Raw genomic sequence first — 21472 nt, forward strand, 5'->3', positions numbered from 1 at the left:
ATGTGACACGTACTTAAGGAAATTGATTTCTTGTTTTTTTTGAGGAAATGGATGGAAAGGAATGTTTAATGAGATGAGATGAGTTGTCACAATATTATTGGATGATGTGTGTGATTTTTAAAAATGAGATAAAATGAGATGTGATGAGTTGGATGATGTGACACATTTCTTGTGTTTGGTTTATTTTTAAAGGTAAGAAAGGAGATGAAATAAGATGAGTTGGAGGATAAAAATAATATTTTATTAGATGTTGTGGTGAGTTTTAGGGATGGAAATGGATAAAAATATTATTTTATTGATTTCCTTGTACCGATTTCCTTTTCTTGGTTTTTAGGAAACCAACCAAACAGCCCCTAAAATTACAAGAAAGCACCTGTGACTCTGTGAGCTACAATTACCCCCGCTCATTTCGTATTGATGTCAGAGGCCACGCGAATTGAAAAGTCAAACATTTTCTCCGCCGAAATCCAAACTAGGGGCATTTTCGTCAGCAAACATTTTCAGTACATCTCCTCCGAAACAGCGGACAAACAGTTTCCTTGCTCTTTGCTGTCCAACCAAAAAAAAAAAAAACGTTTTTCTTCCCTTCTTTCCTTTTCAAGAATTTCCCCTGGAAAAAAAAGCCGCCTCCTTCCCTTCTCTCTCGAGTAGGGCTTTTCTACTGATCCTTCTTAAACCCTCGGCCTCGCTTCAATCTCGTCGTCAATCGGCGTCAGATATGAATCAGCAAGGTAAACTGCCTCTATTTTGATTCAAGGGTTTGAGGAGATTTCTCGATCGCGCGTTTCTTTTTTCCCCTTTTTTTTTCTCGATTTTAGGCGGAACTATGAAATGCGTCGATATCGGCCCTGTTTCTTTTAATTTGATCCGTCTAAGTAAAATTCAGTCAACTTTACTTCGAATTTGTTCATATCCTCTCTATCGTCGTTCGCAGGTTTTGATTACGATATGCTTTGCAAAGAAGCGCGGTATCGTTGGCTGAAGCCTGCGGAGATCCACTTCGTTCTGCAGAATCACGAGAGCTACCCGATTTCCGCCGAGGCCCCTCACAAGCCACCGAGTAGTAGAGAGACCTTCTTGAATATCTAGATGTTAATGGTGTTTATTTAATCCAGAAGTTGTGATGCTGACGTTCTTGATTTCTGCTCGTCGACAGGTGGTTCTGTGTTTCTTTACAACCGCAGGGTTCTTCGCTATTTCCGGAAAGATGGTCACAGCTGGCGGAAGAAGAAGGATGGAAGGAATGTCGGCGAAGCCCATGAGCGGCTTAAGGTTTGCTCAAATAACTTCATTTTTCTCGTTTTATTTTCTTGTTGCAGAAGTGTAGTGGTGGTGCTGGAAAAAAAAGAACATGATAATGGTTAACTTAGCGAAGTGGATGACAAGTACTCGTGTGGCCGACCCCAAAAAGTTTTGGGAGGCATGTTTGGTTGTTTTCTATTTGAGGAAAGAAATGATTTTTCATGGTGGGCATTGTAAAAGAACATAGGAAGAGAGGTGTCTAATAAGTCATTTCACGACCAACAGAAAGCCCAACTTACACTAATATGTTTGGACAAATTTTCAAAACCAACCCATTTGATAAACTATTCCCAAAAAAAGACCCATTTCAGTTTTATTTGTAAAAACCGACCTGGTTTCAGCCTCAGCGCTGAAACCAGGTCGGTTTTTGAAAAAAAAATTCCGAAACTTCACGGGAGTTCAACTCCCGTGAAGTTTTGTTATGTGAAAAAACTTCACGGGAGTTGAACTCCCGTGAAGTTTCGTAAAGTTTTTTAGAAAAACCGACCTGGTTTCAGCGACAGTGCTGAAACCAGGTCGGTTTCTCTAAATAAATCCCAAATGGGTCGTTTTTTGCAATTAGTTTATCAAATGGGTTGCTTTTGAAAATTTGTCCTAATATGTTTTGGTGGCGACATTATCATTATGTGACATCGTGATATAGCTATATAAGAAATTTAACAGGTGTACATTGACAGACATAATTTACAATGCTGTAAGGAGAACGTTTTGTTGCTAGTTTGACTCGCTGAGCTTGTGAAAAGCAGGCAGTGCAAGGTTACAGGTACATGAAGAGTTTAATATGAGGAATATGTTTCAGAATCAGTAAAGAATAAGTATAGAAAATTAATGCTGTGGCTATTTTATATTACAATGCTAAACGCATATTGAGTAGGTGCAGCCGTGCAGGTTATCTGGTTGATATTATATATTAAATTTATATGAGTACATCAGTATGCCTGAGCTATTCATGCCTAGATATTATTTTTTTATGTTTAAACCTCCGCTTTAGCATAGCGTTCTCACTCAAGCAAGGATGGTATCTCATTTATCTTTCAGAATAGCAAAGGTAACCGGTCGATAACTAGAGAAGAAGTTTCAATTCAATTGAAATATTAATAGGCTTTAGGTTGGACATAAGAAGAGGTAGAGTCGGAGAGTGTAACAAATGGTGACCTACAGATTGTGAAACATGTGTTCTAATTTTAATTGAACCAATACCTATAGTCTTGTGAAACATGTGTTCTAATCTTAATTGAACCAGTACTAACAGTCTTGCAGGACGTGTTATTTCCTAACATTCCCACTATCAATTGACGGATACGTCAGAAACCATTCTCTATGAGGACACATATGGTATGAAGGACACACGGTATGAATACCTGAATCAAGAACCCACTCATATTGTGAATGAGTATTAGAAACACGAACTGAAAGAACATCATGTAAATTAGAAGATTCTTCAGTAATACTGGCAACTGAGGGTTTCACCTAGAAGACTTTGACTTAGAATCTTTCTTTGATTTGAGCGTTGGACAAATAGGTTTATACGCCCAAACTTATGACAATCTAACACTCAATATTTTTTCTTGGCATTGACTTAGATTTAGTGTTGTATCTAGATTTGCCTCTACCACTAACCCTCTTTTCAGGCCAACCACGGATAAATAAGCCTTGTATCTTCACTTCCTACTGTAGACACTTAACACTATGGGTAAACACTTTTGAAGGTAAGGCTAAGTTGACATTCTCCAAAGAAATTGTATCTCTAGCATAAAGGATGCTATTGACAAAATTCTTGAAGGATGGAGGTGATGGACAATAAGTCAGTAACATAAGGGTTTAATCTTCTTCCTCAATTTCACCATTAATATTCTTTAAATCCATAAGAATAGTGTTAAGTTCATATAAATGACCTGTAATTTGTGTTTCCGGCAAACGACATAGACATAATCTTTGTCAGGACAGGTGTCCATAGAATCAAGGGCATTTTATATTGCATACATTTAGATATTTAGGGTCCCTTAGGTTCCATTGAAAGATGGAGCTCATTTATGCTGACTTTGATTGATGGTTATTCCACATTGGTTTAGGTCTATCTTTTAAAGCATAAGAGTAATGTGTTAGTTGTCTTAAAGCAAAAGAAGATTACGATTGAGAAGCAAACAAGAAAGAAAGTGCAGCGCCTTAGAACCGACAATAGGATGGAGTTCTATTCTACAAAGTTTGACTAGTTCGGTAAAAATGAAGTTATGTGCGATCATCATACAGTTCGACATACACCACAATAAAATAGAGTCATATAAAGAATGAACAAAACACTTAGAGCTCAATGCATATGCTCTACAACTTGCTATTTGGTAAATAAATCTTCTGTAATAATTAATTTTAAGACTTAGAAGAGGTAATGGTCTGGTGCCTTCCTAATGACTCATTTAAGAAACATAGAGCAAAGAAAATTACCTTTATTGGATATGTTACCATGGTGAAGGGATGTAGGTTGTGGTATCCTGATTCCAAGTTATTTGAGTTTATTATTAGAATTGATGTAACATTGATGATAAATCCACGCTTCACTCAGGAAAGGAGTTTGTTGTTAACACTACATGTATTAAAAAAACTAACGAGTAGGTGGACCTAGAGAACACTGCTTCAGAAGGAGTACTTGAGGGTGCTCATGTTGAACATGTTGATATGTTGGTGGTTCCACTTCAGACGATGATACATCTCAAGAGCTGTAGTACAATATTGTTACTGGAGAACAAGAAGGCATAGATGACCTCAAGGACATTGTTATGCAGGGAATGACACAGTCACCTATGCTTTGAGCGTGATAAAATTAATTGAGATCCTAGAGCCTTCTACGTATAAAGAGGCTGTTAAGGGCGATGAAGTTGCAGAATGGTCGGTTGTCATAATTAAAAAGATGGAGTCTCTTCTCAAGAACTTGACATGAGAGTTAGTGAAGCCACTAAGAAACAAAAAGTCCTTACCTGCAAATGTCTTCAAGAAAAATGAACTCGAGATACAAATCATGTTAGATACAAAGCACACTTAGTAACTAAGAGTTATAGTCAGACCGAAATGTGTGGACCTTAACGAAGTGTTCTCTGTAGTTGTGAAGCACACCTCGATTCACATGTTGCTTGTCATGATTGCTTGTGTTGTTGGCAACTCTATGGTCGATGTTGCTTTGTCCACTACAGATGCAACATATGGCAGTGATAGAAGCAATGAATGAAGCTATTTGGTTGATCAGTTTGATTGAAGATCTAGACTTATACTAATGTGCTACTATGATGTTTTATCACGCAGAGTGCTACACTTTTGATGAGACATTAGATGTATGATGAAAAACCAAGCATACAAATGTCAGATATCATTTTATTAGAGAAGTTAAAGTCATAATGATTGAGACAATTTATGCTACAACAATCCGACAGATGTGATGACGAAGTCCATACATTCGCACAAGTTCCAACATTGCCTCGTATTGTTTGGTGCTCAACAACGCTGAAATTACGCCCATCAAGAGTTTCAATCAAGATGACAAGAGAGAAGAGAAGATCTGTCATATTCAATATCAAGGTGTAGATTTGTGAAATATGCGTCTTTGAATATTTTAAGCAAAAACCAATTTGAACTCCTCTATCACATATAGAATATGAAAATATGTATATTGTATTAGCCCACTATTACAACCCTTGGCCTCACTATTTTACTACACTATGTTACTAATCTAATTATCAATTTCACAGTAAGATGACTTGATTATAAAGGGGAGTTAAGGTGAGGATGAAGAAGTGTGCAAGAGAGAGAAATGAGAAGTTTGGGAAGAAAATGAGTGTTTTTTCTTTGTGTAATCCTCTAGTGGATTTTGAATGAGATTAGATAATGATCTCTTTGTTGTACTCTTCTCTTTTGATTAGTAAATTCCTCTTTTGTTTGCGCCCCTGGACGTAGATCAACATACTGATGGATCCACATTAACTCCTTGTGTGTCGTTCTTTGTATGTTTGTTCAGTTTGGTGTCGTGACTACTTTGTATAAGCATCTTCTATGTCGTGAAGCCCCCCAGCAACATATATATTAAATCTTTTGATGATTTTGGCTGAGCCACTTAGTGGACAACGCATGTTAATCTTTGTTAACTTTATCTTCTACTATAGTTTATGCATCAATTGGTCAAAGAGGAATTGCGAACTTTATCTAATTCCTGCATTAGATATTTAGCTTTTGCGTCTCAGTATATCTTTTATGCATCTTTTAGATGTCTTGATACACTATAACTTTTAGATGTCATGGGCGAGTTGCTCGAAAATCTCCTTTAATTATTTGAGCAGTCAAGAACATTTTTGGGAACTTTGGATTATAATCCACAAATGGATAGTAATCTACGAATTTATTATAATCTAGAGTGTTTGGTAATTTAGTGGATTATAATCCATTTCAATAAAGTGTTTGGCAAATGGTGAATCATAATCCACGATTGTTGACCATAAAGACATGAGTTGGTGGTGAGTCATTAAATGAAGTCTTGGATTTTGTGAAATTATAAGGGTTATAATTGACTTTTACTTAGACAAACCTCATGGCTTATAATCCATCAAAGTTAAGCTAGGGTACTCAAGCTCATTTTATTATTGGATTATAAGCCAAAATAAGCCACTTTCCAAACATCTCAAAGTGGCTTATAAGCAAAAAAGTGTCGTATAAGCCACTTCGATCATTTGCCAAACATGTTCCAACTTCCAAGTATTGGATGTATATTTGATATGACTCATGTATTTATCTCCTTTATCCATGTACCTATGAATCGTGACATGTATTAGTGTAGACTACCTTGAGAAACAACAGTACTATAATCAGTTTTGCACATCATGTTGGTAGTGAGATTGGTTACTCACACTACATGTGCAATTTTACATTTCATCATATTTTTTGTTGATATACAGAGATCCGTCAATTGTCCTATCGCCATTCTTCATTTTTTGTTTCATTTTGTAGAGAAGACCCTTAGTGCAATGATAAGGTTGCTACCTTATGACCTGAGGTCACGAGTTCAAATCTCGAAAACAACCTCTTCGCAAAGTGGGGGTAAGGCTGTGTACATCAGACTCTTTCTAGAGCCCACAATGGTGGGAGCCTCGTGCACTGGGCCATCCTTTTATTTTGTAGAGAAGACCCTTTTCAGGAATATCCATCATTACCTTTTAATTTGATTTTACTTGTTATATTTGCTACTATATTTTGGCTTGAAAGTTCTAAATTTTCGTTGATAGGAAAGTATGTGATCTTATTTCTATAGAATATTTGACATTTTTTCAGTTGTTTCTACAGTGTACCCTGCCAATAGACAAACAACTGGTTTATCCCTATTTTCTTTCTTGTTCTTTTATTTTCTATTTCTGTGTTGCATTTTTTATCAATAAACTGATTTATTTTCTGTTCTTTACTTTCTATCATTGTTTTGCCATGACTTATTTGGTCGTTAGTCCTATAATATTCTTTACCTTTTAATGATGTATTTTGGCATATGTTTAACATTGTTAGGTTGGGAATGTTGATGCTTTGAATTGTTATTATGCTCACGGTGAGCCAAATCCTTATTTTCAGAGGCGAAGCTATTGGATGTTGGATCCGTGAGTTCACCTTTCCCAGCTCAAATCTACTGTCTATGTTCAATGATGTTACCATTGTGTCAATCTGCCCACTGGCACTATTTCATAATCATCTCTAGGTTGAATATAACAAATAACTTTTTAAGTGAAAACATGTTTTGGGTTCTGACCCTAATTTCTTTTACATAATATTCATTGATAAATTAATGGGGTAGCTGATACCATTAACTAAAAGATCTTTCATGAATCTAAGTTTTGAGATATATTATTTGTGGATTTTGTCTTATTAGACCCCAAATCTTTGTTAATTGTATATTAGACCCCCCAAATCTTCATGTTTCTAAATTAGACCCTAAAACTCATAAGCTGTTTTAAAAACACAGCCTGATTAGATTAATTTCAGTTACTCCTTTAGTTACCGTCATAGTTAGTGTACTTTTTTCTTTGGACCGTTTTGCCGTTGCCTTTATCAACAATCAAATTATGAGTCAATTTAATTGGATAACTTCTCTCCCCTATTTATAATAACGGTATTAATGTGATTTAACCAAGATGGTTAAGAGTTAACCATACTATGATGGAAGTTTTGTATGAAATCCATCCTGAGAGTGTTTCTTGAAATAATTTAAGGGACGCGGGGGGTCTAGGCTAGAAATATAAAATTTGGGGATTTAGTATAGAATTGAAGAAAATTTCGGGTTCTAAATGACAAGTAACTATTATTTAAAGTTAAACATTAGCTGATCTACTGTAGTTAATTAGAGTATATTTTACCAGATACGTAAGTTGCAATAACCGGTGGCTAACTCATAAGACTTAGGAAGTTAGGACTCCACATGGTTAAAGTTGGTTTTTTAATGATTGTTTCAATGACGGCGTCCCTCTTATTTATTGCAAATGCCCATACCCTAATGAACTGTGTAATCTTTATGCAAACCTCATATATAAGGTATCCATTAGTATCAGCCTTTCAAAACCCTCTGGCACTTTTTCTCTACCTCTGGACAGTTGTTCTTTTGCATACGCTATCTAAATTCATCATAACATTGGTCATTCTATTTCCTTCGTGCATGTTATAAGACACGTCTCAACTCACAGATATTTGAGGTATTTTCCTCCAGCCTTCACGTAGTTTCTTCAGTGTATTAATGCAATGGCTCTTTGCATCAGCCAGGAGAAGGCATTCAAGACCAACATGCACCTGTTTGTAAAAAATTCCTTTGTTCTATTCTTGTTATTTACATGTGTTTATGACTGTGGATGTGAGCATCGCCGTGCATGTGTCTTAATAGAGTCTCAGCCATTCTGTTTCCTTCTGATCAATAGTTGTCACATCCAAGCTTGTGTAACTTGATGCTGACATCAGCTTTTATATAGTTTCCACATGCTCCACCTTATGGTGTAGTTGTCTCACATTATGTTCAGCAAGTAAATGTTATCTTCCATACCAAAGTATCATAATAACATTTACCTTCTGTAGATCCGTCATAATATGAAATTCTGAACCTAGTTTTTTGAGGCAGTTGAACTTTTACCTGCCACCAGAATTTGCCCTGATCTTGTTTCCAGTTGTGTAAATTATGGTATTATGTCTCCTGAATCATCTAATCTCCTCCTAACCCAATCTTCAATGATCTCCAAGATCCATTGACATTGACTGTAACTCTGACCTTGCCCCATAATCCTTTTCTGGACTTGGACCTGAGTAGCAGTGTCGTTGATGCAAGCCTCTATCGAAGTAGAGGAATAACTTTTCCTACCCGTTTTAGAACTACTTGGACTGGTCAACGCCTAACACCGTCAATTAATAGCGTAGAACCCTAGCAGTGGCAGCGATATCCATGTTGAGCTTGTATTCCACTTAAGGGTTCTTCATAGTGCTTATAAGCTGGCCATATTGAATCTCTTGATTGATTTCCTTTTGTCAGTGTTGGACTCAGTACTCAAGGCTTTGGATGTGGTGTCCCTGCCAATGATGGTATCCGGTGAGTCCAAGTCATATATCCATCACCTCCTAACTTGCACGGCTGACTTAGCTCTAGTATCCACCCTTTGATCGGTAGTTAAAGAAGAAATAGGAAAAAGAAAAACGAGAAAAGGAAATTGATAACAAAAAAATAATGAAAATATACTAATAACCAAGGTTATCGATAGCGGATAGTGTCGCGTAGCGGTGAGGAATCGCTAAAGCTATTTGTGCCTATAGCGGCAAAATAGTGACAAATAGCACAGTCAAAAGCGGACAAATTTAAATATATTTAAATATTCTAAAAATAAAAAAATTACAGAAAAATCTAAAAATTTTACAAATGCATATTTGATAATTTATAGAGATTGTAAACATGAAATAGATGTGTATCAATTGCATGATATTAACAAAGTACTATAAAGAATAAAAAAGCATTGGAGATGGTGGAGGGAGCACCGGAGATGGGGAGGAAGCACTGGAGGGAGAGGGAGAGAACCGGCAGCTAGGGTTTTTTCTTTTTTGTGACTAGTTTTAATGGTAAAACGGGTTGGGTTTGGGTATGGGTCGGGTAGAATATAAAAGCTATCCAGCAAATAAAAGGGGTTTTAGCGGTTAAAAGCGTTGTTCAATGCATTTAACCGCTAAAACCCTCTATGGCGCGCAATCACGTGCAAATAGCGGTTTTGGCCACTATTTGCTACTGCTTTCGCTGATAGCATAACGGTTGCCAGCGCTAATGCCATGAAAACCGCTATAGTGGCGCTATGCACTGCTATTTACAACAGTGCTAATAACTAATTTGATCAAGATCTTACATATAATCTAATCTGCTTTCATGATTTACTAATGTTGATCTAGCCTTCTTTTTGTTATCTGTCTCCAAATCTTAGACTACTGCATGCTGCGATGTCTGATACCCTACTATCTGTCCCCATGTCTGATACCTTACTGTCTCCATTACTGATACTCTACTGTATGACTCCATGTGTTACACCCTATTGCCTATTCTTATGTTTGAGATCCCACGTCTCATCTCTACGTCCGAGATCTTGCTGTATCTATATGTCTTGAATATGTCTGAGATCCTATTCGTTGTTTCCATTTATGAGAGTTTCCATTTATGATATCCTATTGTCTGTCTCATAAATCTAAGGTCTTACTAACCATCTTCATGTCTGACACCTATCTATCTCCGTATCCGAGTTCAAAGATGCTCGTGATCTTCTGGAATATTGAGATTGCTACAATAAAGTTGAAGGACACGAACTATCTTTTGCTGGAGAAGTTTGTGATATAGTTGTTGACATTCCTGATTAAGATTGGAAACATTATAGCCACTAGGTGAAACTATGAAGGTTGTCAAGATTGGTAATATTTTTACTAAAGTATTATCTAAAGATTTTTGCTTTTATGTAGCAAGCTGGACATAATTGGTAGTAGAATATTTAGTACATTAAAAGTTAGAGAACAATGTTTACTCCCACAATGGAGATTCTGTAATTATATTCTACTTGTTCTACTATAAATAAAACATGACTATCGCTCTCTAGGATGAATTTACTTTTCCAGCACAACAATATGATGCAATGTCAGCTAATAGTAAAGGCCATAGCCATGACTTGAACTTGGGACTCTTCAGGATCCAAACCAGCTGCTTTAGCATTGAGTTTGGCTGTAGTAATGAAAAGCTACTGTATGATGTGGCTGATGTGGCTCAGAGAGTTTTTGCAATGTCAAACAACTGCATCATTTAGCGTTCCTTTTGTGCATGCAAATGTTTTTGCTTCCATGAATTTTATTGTTGCTTAGATTTGTATATTTATCACTAAAGAAAGAAACTCATTTCTCTTTTCAACCATTGATATATATATATTATATATATATATATTATATATATATATATATATATATATTATTATATATATATATATATATATATATATATATATGAGAAATATGGGTATGCTTGGTACCAAGCACAAATTTGTGCTTGGTAGTGGAGGTGGCGCAATCCCCTCCACTCATTTAAATCGGGGACCACATTCACATGAGTTGAGGAGTGCCATGGGGATATGCAACCATTTTAATGAGTGGGAGAGGATGTATGCCACCCTCACTACCAAGCATAATTATTTTGTGCTTGGTACCAAGCATACTCATTTCTCCTTCTCTCTCTCTCTCTATATATATAAATATATATATATATATATATATATATAATAATATTATATAATAATATTATATATTATATATAATATATATATATAATCACTTATTTTATGAAAAAAATTACATATCAAAGCTTGTGAAAGAGTGAAAAGACAACTGTTTACTTTTTTCTCATGGAGTTTCAAATATGCAAGTATGTTGGTGGCCACAAATTTCCTTTGTGTGCAAAAATGTTTCATGGAAAGTGCAATCAGTGAAATTATAGTTTGATTGGAATGGTAAATGCGAGTTTCTTTGTTCATCATGCTAAGCCTGATATCTGTTTCCTTTGCAGGGCCTATGAGCATATTGTCCTGGTTCACTACAGAGAAGTCTCTGAGGTTTGTTTCCATCTCCAAGATAAGAAATTTTCAACTATTCCTCTTAATGGGTAGGGCAGTTTGGCTAGAACTCTTGTCCCAAGTGCTTGTTCCTTTTTCATTTTGTTTGTTTTACTCAGATAGAGAATTCTCTATTCCTCTTAATGGGCAAGAAATTTTGCTTAAAACTTTTTGATGTATAGTATGCGTTAAAGGTTCATGTCTTTCTGCCTCTGATGAGCCACAGCTGTCTGGTCAAAGTTTGACATTCTGCTTGACACTTTTCTGCCTTATGTGCCTAAAGGATACATGTAAAAAATGAGTCTTCATATGAATTTGTCTATTTCAAATTGAAATGATTAATTGCTTTGTTATATTTTATGTTTTAAGCTTCTATCACTTGCAAAAACAGACTGAGATATACCTATATGTCAAATATACACTTATTCATGGAGAAATGCGTGTATGGCCATGCTATTTTTCCTAACTCCAGAAAGCTGCAATTTTCTCATTTTCGTGTTACAACGTGTTGACTATATGTGTGACAGCATTTTCATAGAGTATTAAAAAGGTAATGTAATAAAGTAGTAGAGAGGAGGGACAAGTGAAAAGACGCTTTCTAGCAAGATTTACACAGTAATTCTATCGCCACTAATAGTATTATAACATATTCACAAACACAAACACACACGATATGTGCGGAAACACACGCGCGCGCACACAATACAGGAACGATTTGGAATCGAATAATTGGCTTTGCAAGGCAGTATTTGTAAACTTAAGATGTGTGTGGTTGTTGCATTACTCTTCTGAAGCTCTTTGGCAGCACTGGTGGCTTAACATCTTTGAACTTATCGAGGACTTCAGCTATTACAATATGGTTGGTAGCATTCATAAACCCAATTCTTCATCTCCAACTAATATCGCCAAATCTTTGAAACTGTTGCTTCTACTTCATTTGCATTCAAACTGTCTTCTAGATCATTAACACAATCCGTAAGAAAAGTTATTCTTTCAACATTGGCAGAAGTTAATATAGGTTTGAATGACGGGCACTTGTATAGTGGCTCAGTTTCCAGTAAGCTACTTGTTTTTATATGTTTATACTGCCATGAGAGCTTGCACTAAACTGTGTGGCAAGATGTTAGTATAGGTTTGAGCGACAGACACTTTAAATTACTATTCTTAAACTCTCTGAGACTTCCTATGAATATTGAATCAAACACAATTTCTAGGTAGGACATGCAGGTAGCATATCTTAACTACAGTTTTCCCACCTGGTGTGCTAGGCTGTGTCAATCTGCATATATACTCGGTTCCCTACTGTATTTAACTATGATCCTGACCAGTATTCCTTGAATTATAATTCGTGAATAAACTTTCAATGCTTTTGAATTGCGACTAAAATCATAAATTTGACCAAGTACAACATAATATTTCACATCTTGTCAGAGTAATTTTTGCTTCATTAGTTGGGATCCTGATGATCAAACCCCCAGTTCGGCAAAAGATGTTAATTAGAAATGTCACATTTATTCCTACTTTTTTTTTTTACTTCTCTAATGCAGCATCACCTTTATCATCAATGACAGTATTTTGCTCATTTTTTGTCATCTAGGGAAGATTTCTTTCTGGATCAATCTCAAACATATCTGCCAATTCACATTCCACTTTTAATCAGACTACCAGTACAAGTAATACCCATTATCAGGGCATCACTTCTGGGAGTGAACATTATGATCCTAATGGGTGCAATGGCAGCTCAACAACTGTGGAAGAAGTGAGTTCAAAGTTTGCTTTAGGAGCAGCAGATGCAGATCACTTGCATATCAGATATGGTCATGGATCAAGAAATTCTGATCTATCACCTCAGCCAGAGGTCAGTCTAGCGCTACATAAGCTTGCAATGCAGTTGAGTTTGGAGGATGATTATGAGAATACCAGCTGCTTCGGCGAAAAATTGCCTGAATTCTCCAAGGAGTATGACAGATCCCAAGGTGTTGGATGTTTTGACAATACAAGGGAATCTTTTCAAGAAGCAGATCAAAATCTCTTTCATGGAACAGAATTCTGGGAGCAAAACCAAATTGAATCTGAAAAACAAGATGGCTATAGAAGCACACAGTCACTTGGAGATTCAGGTAGTTCTTTATAAGTATTTTGCCCCTAGTTTTCTCAGTATAAGTATTGTTTCCCCCAATATTTTCAGTGTGTGTTGAACTTCTGTTCGTGTTGTTGTTTAGGAACACCTGAAACCAATTTGACTAGTTCACATAATTCTCTAGGCGATAATGGAAAGCAAGGAAGTCAGCCACTAGGTTCTGGTTATAGTGTTGTTAGAACATCTCCTTCTTGGAATCACATGATGCAGACAAGCCAATATTCTGCACCGATCAATGCAAGAAATAAAAACACGTTGCCGCCAGAAGGTATTATCGAATCTTCTATGCTCAGGCCAACTGAACACGGTCCAACACTTGATATTCCATTTGAGCAGCCAGGACAGTTCGTTTGGGCACAAGCTGATGATGTTGGAAATAATGCAGAAAGTAGATCTACTAGACATCACATTCCTGACAGTGATTTGAGCTTGCAACTAGCAGCGACTCGAGAATTTCTGTTAGGGCCTGAGAATTCAATTGAGTCACCAACTTATATCTCACAGCTTTCAAAAGTTCAAATGCAGAGTATTTGTGATGCTAGTATTTGTGAAACCAGTTCGGATGTAGGAAAGTATAGAACGCAAAACAGTACAGACTGGATGGCGACTATTGATTTAGATGTTCCGAATAATACCTATTCTTCTGATTTCTCAACAATGTGGTTTGATCAAGGGCAATTTGGCATCCCACTCAGAGATGATTCAAGTTTGACTGTGGCAGAGAAGCAGAGATTTAGCATTCGTGAAATCTGCCCAGAATGGGCATTTTCCTCTGAGCCTACAAAGGTAGACTTTGTAAAGCTTCAAATTATTAACCAGTAATCAGTATTCACTGCATTTGTTTATACATTTATTTTATTAAAATTTGTGCTAGACTTGATGTAGGGAATGTTGCATTACCACAAATCAAGCTTCAAATTCCGAAATGTTAACTAGGCTACAATTTTCTATTGATCTTACATTATACACCTTAATGATAAGAATATGTTGGACCTTTTACGTTTCATATGATCGTTGACAATTATTGCACATAAATTAGGTAAGACTACTAGGTAAGATGTTTAAGAACTGCAGCATTCATATGTTGTGCCGTAGATTCTCTCTACTATTATAAAATTCATTCTTGGTGCCGAGCAGCAATCCTTAACCCACATGAGATGCCATGGAAGATGCTACCATTATAATGTTGGATGTCTCGACTTTGGCTTCTTACTACCTTTTGAATGTCTTATAGCTACTTGGAAAGATATGTCGAATGCTTGTAAAAGCCTTCTGTTCATAACTGAATTTCTGGCTTACATCTTGTCTCTTATATGTTAAATTATTTTTTACTGATTTTTGCTTTGTCTGTTAACAGTATCCAGGTGTCAGCGAATTTAACATTGTAAAATAAGTTAAACAATTTTTTCTTAGATCAGTTACTATATCCAGAGTTTTTGTTCTTTCTACTAGTGATGCCATTACTTTCTCGTAAACTTATTTATTTGTAAGTAGAGGTAAAATGAACCTGGACTGAGCAATACCATAGGATATGCCTGTTAAGTTAGAAAAGAGTGATTTTCATGTAGCCAAAATCAAAATATTTGGGATAAGGCTTTGATGTTGTTTTTGACTAGTGTGAATAATAAACACTTATTGCAGGTTATCCTTATTGGAGATTTTCTCTGCAATTCTTCAGAGTGCTCCTGGGCAATTATGTTTGGCAACATTCAGGTTCCTGCAGAAATTGTTCAGGAGGGCATCTTGCGTTGCATGGCTCCTCAACATGGTGACGGAAAGGTTACAATTTGTGTCACATCTGGAAATAGAGAATCCTGCAGTGAAGTTAGAGAATTTGAATTCCGTGCAAAACCCACTACTACCAATTTTGTTGGCACACCACCTAAGGCAGAGGGTACCAGAAATGCTGAGGAAATATTGTTGCTTGTCAGACTTGTTCATATACTTTGTGGCTCTGATGTTTTTTCATGTAAGACTGGCAGCAGTAAGGAAACTGAACATTTCAGCACATTAAAAGACGAGTCTCGGTGGTCTCGGATAATGGAGTCACTCCTAGATGGTTCTGAGGGTCCATCAAGTATTTTAGAATGGGTAATGGAAGAACTATTAAAGGATAAGTTACAGCTGTGGTTATCATCTAAGAATCAGGGTCAAGATTGTTTGCTGTCCAGGAAGGAGAAAGGCTTTGTACACTTGATTTCCGGTCTAGGCTATGAATGGGCCTTAAGTCCAATCCTTGATGCTGGTGTTGGTGTTAATTTTCGTGATGCTAGTGGCTGGACGGCCCTTCACTGGGCTGCTCGTTTTGGAAGGTAAATATGATTCCTTGGTAATTAATTTTGTTTGATTATTGAGCGAACTGAGCTCTTTGAGCTTAAATTATTAAACATTTGTGACATTTAGATGATTCATAACTAAAAACCTTTTCTCAGCAGAAAGAAAACAAAACATGTTGTTAATTAGTATGTGAAACTCCAAGCAGGGAAAGAATGGTTGCTGCACTCCTTGCTGCTGGGGCGTCAGCTGGAGCTGTTACAGATCCCACTCCACTAGATCCAATAGGCAGAACTGCAGGTGCTTTAGCTGCTGAAAATGGTCACACAGGTCTTGCTGCATATCTTTCGGAAGCAGCTCTAACTAGCCATCTTTCTTCACTTACCATGGGAGAAAATGAAATTTTTAAAGGGTCTGCTGAAGTGGAGGCTGAAAGAGCAGTGGAAAGCATATCTCAGAGAACTGTCCAACTTCATGTTGGGGTTACTGAAGATGAGCTCTCACTCAAAGATTCATTGGCAGCTGTTAGAAATGCAACTCAAGCTGCAGCACGCATACAAGCCGCTTTCCGTGCTCATTCTTTCAGGAAGAGGCATCAAATAGCGGCATCATTTCAAGATGAATATGGCATGACTCCAGTAGACATTCACCGGTTTGCAGCTTCATCAAAATTTCAAAGGGCACCACATGGTTCTCGTGATCATAAGTTTGATAAAGCAGCTCTCTCTATTCAGAAGAACTATCGAGGATGGAAAGGGCGCAAAGATTTCTTAACCCTGCGTCAACATGTAGTAAAGATACAGGTACTGTCATTGTTGCTTTGTCTTCTCTTGCCATTTTGTTACATATAAATGAGATTCTTGCCACAAAATCAGGATTTTTACATGAAGGTTGCTCATAGCATCATTTATATAGAGACTTTAGTCTATACTAACTTTTAATGTCTAAGTAGCGTTTTTTTAAAAGAAGATTTGTAACCCTCAAACCTGCCTATATAGAGGAGAAATTTCCTTTCATTGTATTGGACGCAAGCCTCGATCCTCTGACCGCTCCTATTACACTCATCTTTACCAGTCTTACAACTTCATTTTAACTTGAAATATATACAATGAATATTTGCCTAGCAAACATAAAAAATTAATAGAGTTGGTAAAATTGTAATAACCCTGAAAGTGGATGCTAGGGCAGTGTTGGGTGTATAGTAGTTCTATTGAACTTAAGGATGAATTGTAGCTAGTGTTTCACATGGAGAAACTGTGAACAGCCCATACTTTAAGTGTATTTCACAAGATTAGTACTATGGTTGGTGATCTTAAATCTAGTTGCTTCAGATATGGATAAAAATCAATATCGAAGAGAACAACGTGGAACTAAGTGGCCACACTGCATGAGTGTTTTTTTGGAGGGGGGGGCGGGGGGGGGCGGGGGGTTCACCTGAGGAAACTCACGACTTACTGAATCATGCACCCGTGTGGGACAGGTCTTATGCTTGCAGTATGGTCAGGATAGAGAACAGATGATGTGTGTTTTCGTTTATTTTGTTCCTCTTTTTTTTTATGGGCCTCGGCGTGCGGCGGCGCGGGGGTTATGCTGTATGGTGTTATGGTGTACCATGGTTTCAATGATTTCATAATTTGACGTTAATCCTAGCTATCAATTTTGCAGTGGTGGTTTTTTTTTTGTGGTTGGGGGAGGGAGGGCGGGAGGGGGGAGAGCACTAGCAGTGGTAGGTGTATCGGGTCCTGTGGCAGCAGAAGGACATAATGTTTATTAAGCAAGTACACCCACATGGCAAGGAAAATTGGACCTGTATGTAAGCCCTAATTCATTTGTTGATTACCAACCTGTTAATTAAGTTATCTTTGAGATTCAACTTAAAATTGAATTATCAATAAAATTTCAGGTTCCTTAGAGGATCAACTTCTTAGTTGCACTCTGGAGATGAAGAATAAATTGCAAGTACTTTGTTGTATTATCCAGTTGTCTTTTAGTATATGCTACATTGGCTGTTCGGATAAAACTTAGTCTGGTTTTGTTTATATTTCATAATTGCATTTATAAATATGTATGGGAGATGAGAGAAGGGTGAGAGTAAAGAGAAGAACAAGTAGAAGAGAGCATGTTGCTTAGATCATAGCCTAGTAACGTTTCTTAATGAACAAAAATCGGTTTCTAGGGTTGTGTTCTGATCATGATCGTAAGCCTGACATCCATTGGAAGAGAAATTGCTCAATTAGACTATCTCCATCAGAGTCGAAATTTTAACATTCTCTCTCCTGCCACATCACTTTATTCCCCCTCCACATAATTCAACAATCTCCATTTTCTATCATCTCTACAGCAGGAGTTTTTTCAAAAGATTTTTACTTTATTTGGGACCCACTATAACCCCATCACTCCAACATATATACCCCACCTTATTTATTCATTTCTTTTTCTTATTTCATATATATTACTACTACTACTATTATTATTACTAATATAACTCATTTATTTATAATTATAATTTTTTAATATTTACATAAATAATATATATTATTAATTTAATTTTTGATAATAATTTAAATATTAACAAAAAACACACGATTTTATTAAGCATACGGAAAAGTCAAACACACAAATTATTGAAAACATTAAAGAAAACACACATTAAATTGGTAAATCTAATCAGAGGTTGTTCCAAATTTCTGTCAAATGTGCTCGATGAGATCCTTTTTCAACTGAATATGTTGGCTCCTATCTCGTAGTTCGGCTCTAGTATGATTATCCGATCCGGATCGGTCTCGAACATGGACTTGAAACTCAGGCAATACATCTGTTTGAACACTGGAAGAGGCGGAAGAGCTAGGATTGTTTGACGGTTCAAAATCGATATTTTCCCAGTTTCGCGAATACGAATCTCGTTCATCTTCCACTATCATGTTATGTAAAATAACGCACGCCCTCATTATTTTACCTAAGACTTCAATATCCCACGTTCGAGCTGGTTGGCGGACAATAGCAAACCGTGCTTGGAGAACCCCGAATGCGCGCTCCACGTCCTTCCTGCATGACTCCTGTTGTTTGGCAAAACATTGTTGTTTGGATCCCTGGGGCATTTGAATTGACTAGACGAAGACAGGCCATTTTGGGTAGATTCCGTCAGCAAGATAGTATGCAATATTGTACTGCCGTCCATTAACAGTGAAGTTTACCCTTGGAGCTTCACCAGACTCAATGTCATCAAAAACGGGTGACCTATCTAGTACATTTATGTCGTTCAAACTACCAGGAAGCCCAAAAAAAGCATGCCATATCCACAAATCATATGACGCAAGGCTATTACCCCTTCGCAAAACCTCTGAGTACACTCAACCGCAGTAGATTCTCCTATCTTCACGTACTCATCACAAGCATCAGCTGCTACTCCATATGCGAGCATGCGTAGGGCAGCAGTACACTTTTGGATAGGGGTTAAACCAAGCTTGCCCGCATTATTACGACGTTGTGTGAAGTAAACGTCAAAATTTGACATAGAATCCACAATTCGTAGAAAGAGAGGCCTATTCATTCGATACCTTCGTCGAAATTGGGCATCAGTGTATGTGCATGATTCGGCAAAGTAGTCGGCCATGAGCCTCTCATGCGCTGCATGATGATCTCTATATATGGACTTTCTCTTGCGTGGTTATTCTTCTCTCCTAAGCAACTCTTCAAGCAATTCTTGTTGCCTATCAAACATTTTATCTTCTAACTCCCATTCTTGTTGGAAGTATTCGAGATTGAATTCATTTAGGTTTGGATCCATTGGAGGGTATGTAGAAAAAATGTTGATAGGTATACTCCAAGTTGTGCATTTGGTCAGCATTTATAATGAAAACCTTTGTTCAAAAACATGCAATTGCAACGACATGTGGCGTATGGCATGCATTGCAGGGAGTTGTCAATTCATGCCTTGTCTTTAATTGCATAGAGTGGTCAATTCAACCCTTCGTCTTTAATTGCAGGGAGTTGTCAATTCATACCAGAGAGTTGTCAATTCATATATTTTTTAACTTTAATTGCAGAGACTTGTCAATTCATGCATTGTCTTTAATTACAGAGAGTTGTCAATTCATGTCTTGTCTTTAATTGCATAGAGTGGTCAATTCAACCATTCGTCTTTAATTGCAGGGAGTTGTCAATTCATACCAGAGAGTTGTCAATTCATATATTTTTTAACTTTAATTGCAGAGACTTGTCAATTCAATTGGAGAGGGAGTAGTCATTTCAATTGGATTTATTCAAATAAAAAACAACGATTTTATTCAACACTCCAATTTCAACACACGAAACACTTAAAAACACATAAACAAACTAACAGACAACTAACAACTTCTTCATTTGCCAAACAGTTCTTTCCTCAACAACTGATATGCTTCTTCATCTTCATCGTCACGATCTGGTTTGTTTTTCAAAAATCTCCACGTCTCCATATTCTTGGCACGAGCGAGGACATTCATAGCTTCAACAGTACTTGCTCTATTCGCTTCCGCCTTTTCACGAGAGGTGACTATATTGGATAACTCATCCTGAATTCGACCTTCGATTTCCTTGGTTTACTGGACGAAGCTCTAGCTTTCTTCTTTGTCGTGTCCCTACCCTCAGGACGTACGAGGGTAGGAGCGGAGGATTCAACATCTTCACTACTACTCTTTCTTTTCGAACCGCTACTACCCGATACTGCTACTCCTGGCATATATTTTGGTTGATTGCGAACAACCTTCCACTCATCCACCAAATTAAACGATGTACCCATTTTCTCAAAGTACAACTCCCTGCCTTTGGATATGTAGTTTTCATCAGACCAACCACTTTGCTTCTCCCTACATGCAGTACTGTAACAACCAATGAAACTGAAAATTTTTCTATTGATGTCTTTGTAATGACTCTGGCACCGAGCTATGGTCCTCTCTTTTCCTCTCTTGCCATTCTCATTCACATACTGTGTAATTTTACTCCAGAAAGTTTCACCTTTTTTGTTGTTCCCCAGCTCACTATCATTACTAGCGTGAAAATAAGCAGTTAGCAGAATTATGTTGTCTTCTGTGCTCCAACTATCGTAACTTGATCTCTTTGTTGGTTGTTGGGTTGGAGGTAGAAAACTATGAGGAGTATCGGAAAAATCCGATTTCTGTAGATCCGCTACTGAACCGGGGTGTCGGTGGCTCAATCGACTCCGTGGTAGGGAAATTCATATGGGATGAAACATAGCTGCTTCCCGCAGCTGGATGATAACCGTAAGGAAGATAAGGGTATTGCATGCCAAAATTTGGTGGCATCATATACGACATTTGAAAATTGGGTTGCATACCAGCATTTTGAGTATTTTCCGGAGCTTACATATTTGGATTTTGAGGGTTGGTATTTTGAGGCTGGTTAGGAAAGTTGTAGGAGAAATTAAGATAATTTTGTGAAGGATCCATTTGAAAAAGTTTGAAGAATATAGAAGCAAAAGCAAAGAGAAGGAGAATAAGGTGTTGAAAACTCAGATTTTTTTTGGTCTCCAAATTACACAAGACTAATCTCTATTTATAGAGGTGAAAAAATAAAAATTATTGATATAAAAATTATAAATTAATTCCTAGTATTTATCTCCCAAAATATCATTTAAAAATTA

At 37.0% G+C, this 21472-nt stretch overlaps 1 protein-coding gene across 2 annotated transcripts in view; it reads left to right on the forward strand.

The window, feature by feature from the left end:
- The window catches only part of LOC109824701 (calmodulin-binding transcription activator 4-like), a 25338-nt gene continuing 4395 nt past the window's right edge, over positions 530-21472 (forward strand). The window contains exons 1-9 of one of the 2 annotated variants that reach the window (XM_020391343.1): positions 530-731; positions 935-1060; positions 1157-1272; positions 6835-6923; positions 11375-11420; positions 13018-13540; positions 13643-14346; positions 15202-15872; positions 16043-16637. In XM_020391343.1, the coding sequence (XP_020246932.1) occupies positions 719-731; positions 935-1060; positions 1157-1272; positions 6835-6923; positions 11375-11420; positions 13018-13540; positions 13643-14346; positions 15202-15872; positions 16043-16637 (2883 nt within the window). In that variant the 5' untranslated portion in view covers positions 530-718. The remainder of the gene's footprint in view (positions 732-934; positions 1061-1156; positions 1273-6834; positions 6924-11374; positions 11421-13017; positions 13541-13642; positions 14347-15201; positions 15873-16042; positions 16638-21472) is intronic. The other variant, XM_020391344.1, reaches the window with a different exon arrangement.

This window comes from Asparagus officinalis, chromosome 9 (genome assembly GCF_001876935.1).
Source record: "Asparagus officinalis chromosome 9, Aspof.V1, whole genome shotgun sequence".
NCBI classification, from domain to species: domain Eukaryota; kingdom Viridiplantae; phylum Streptophyta; class Magnoliopsida; order Asparagales; family Asparagaceae; genus Asparagus; species Asparagus officinalis.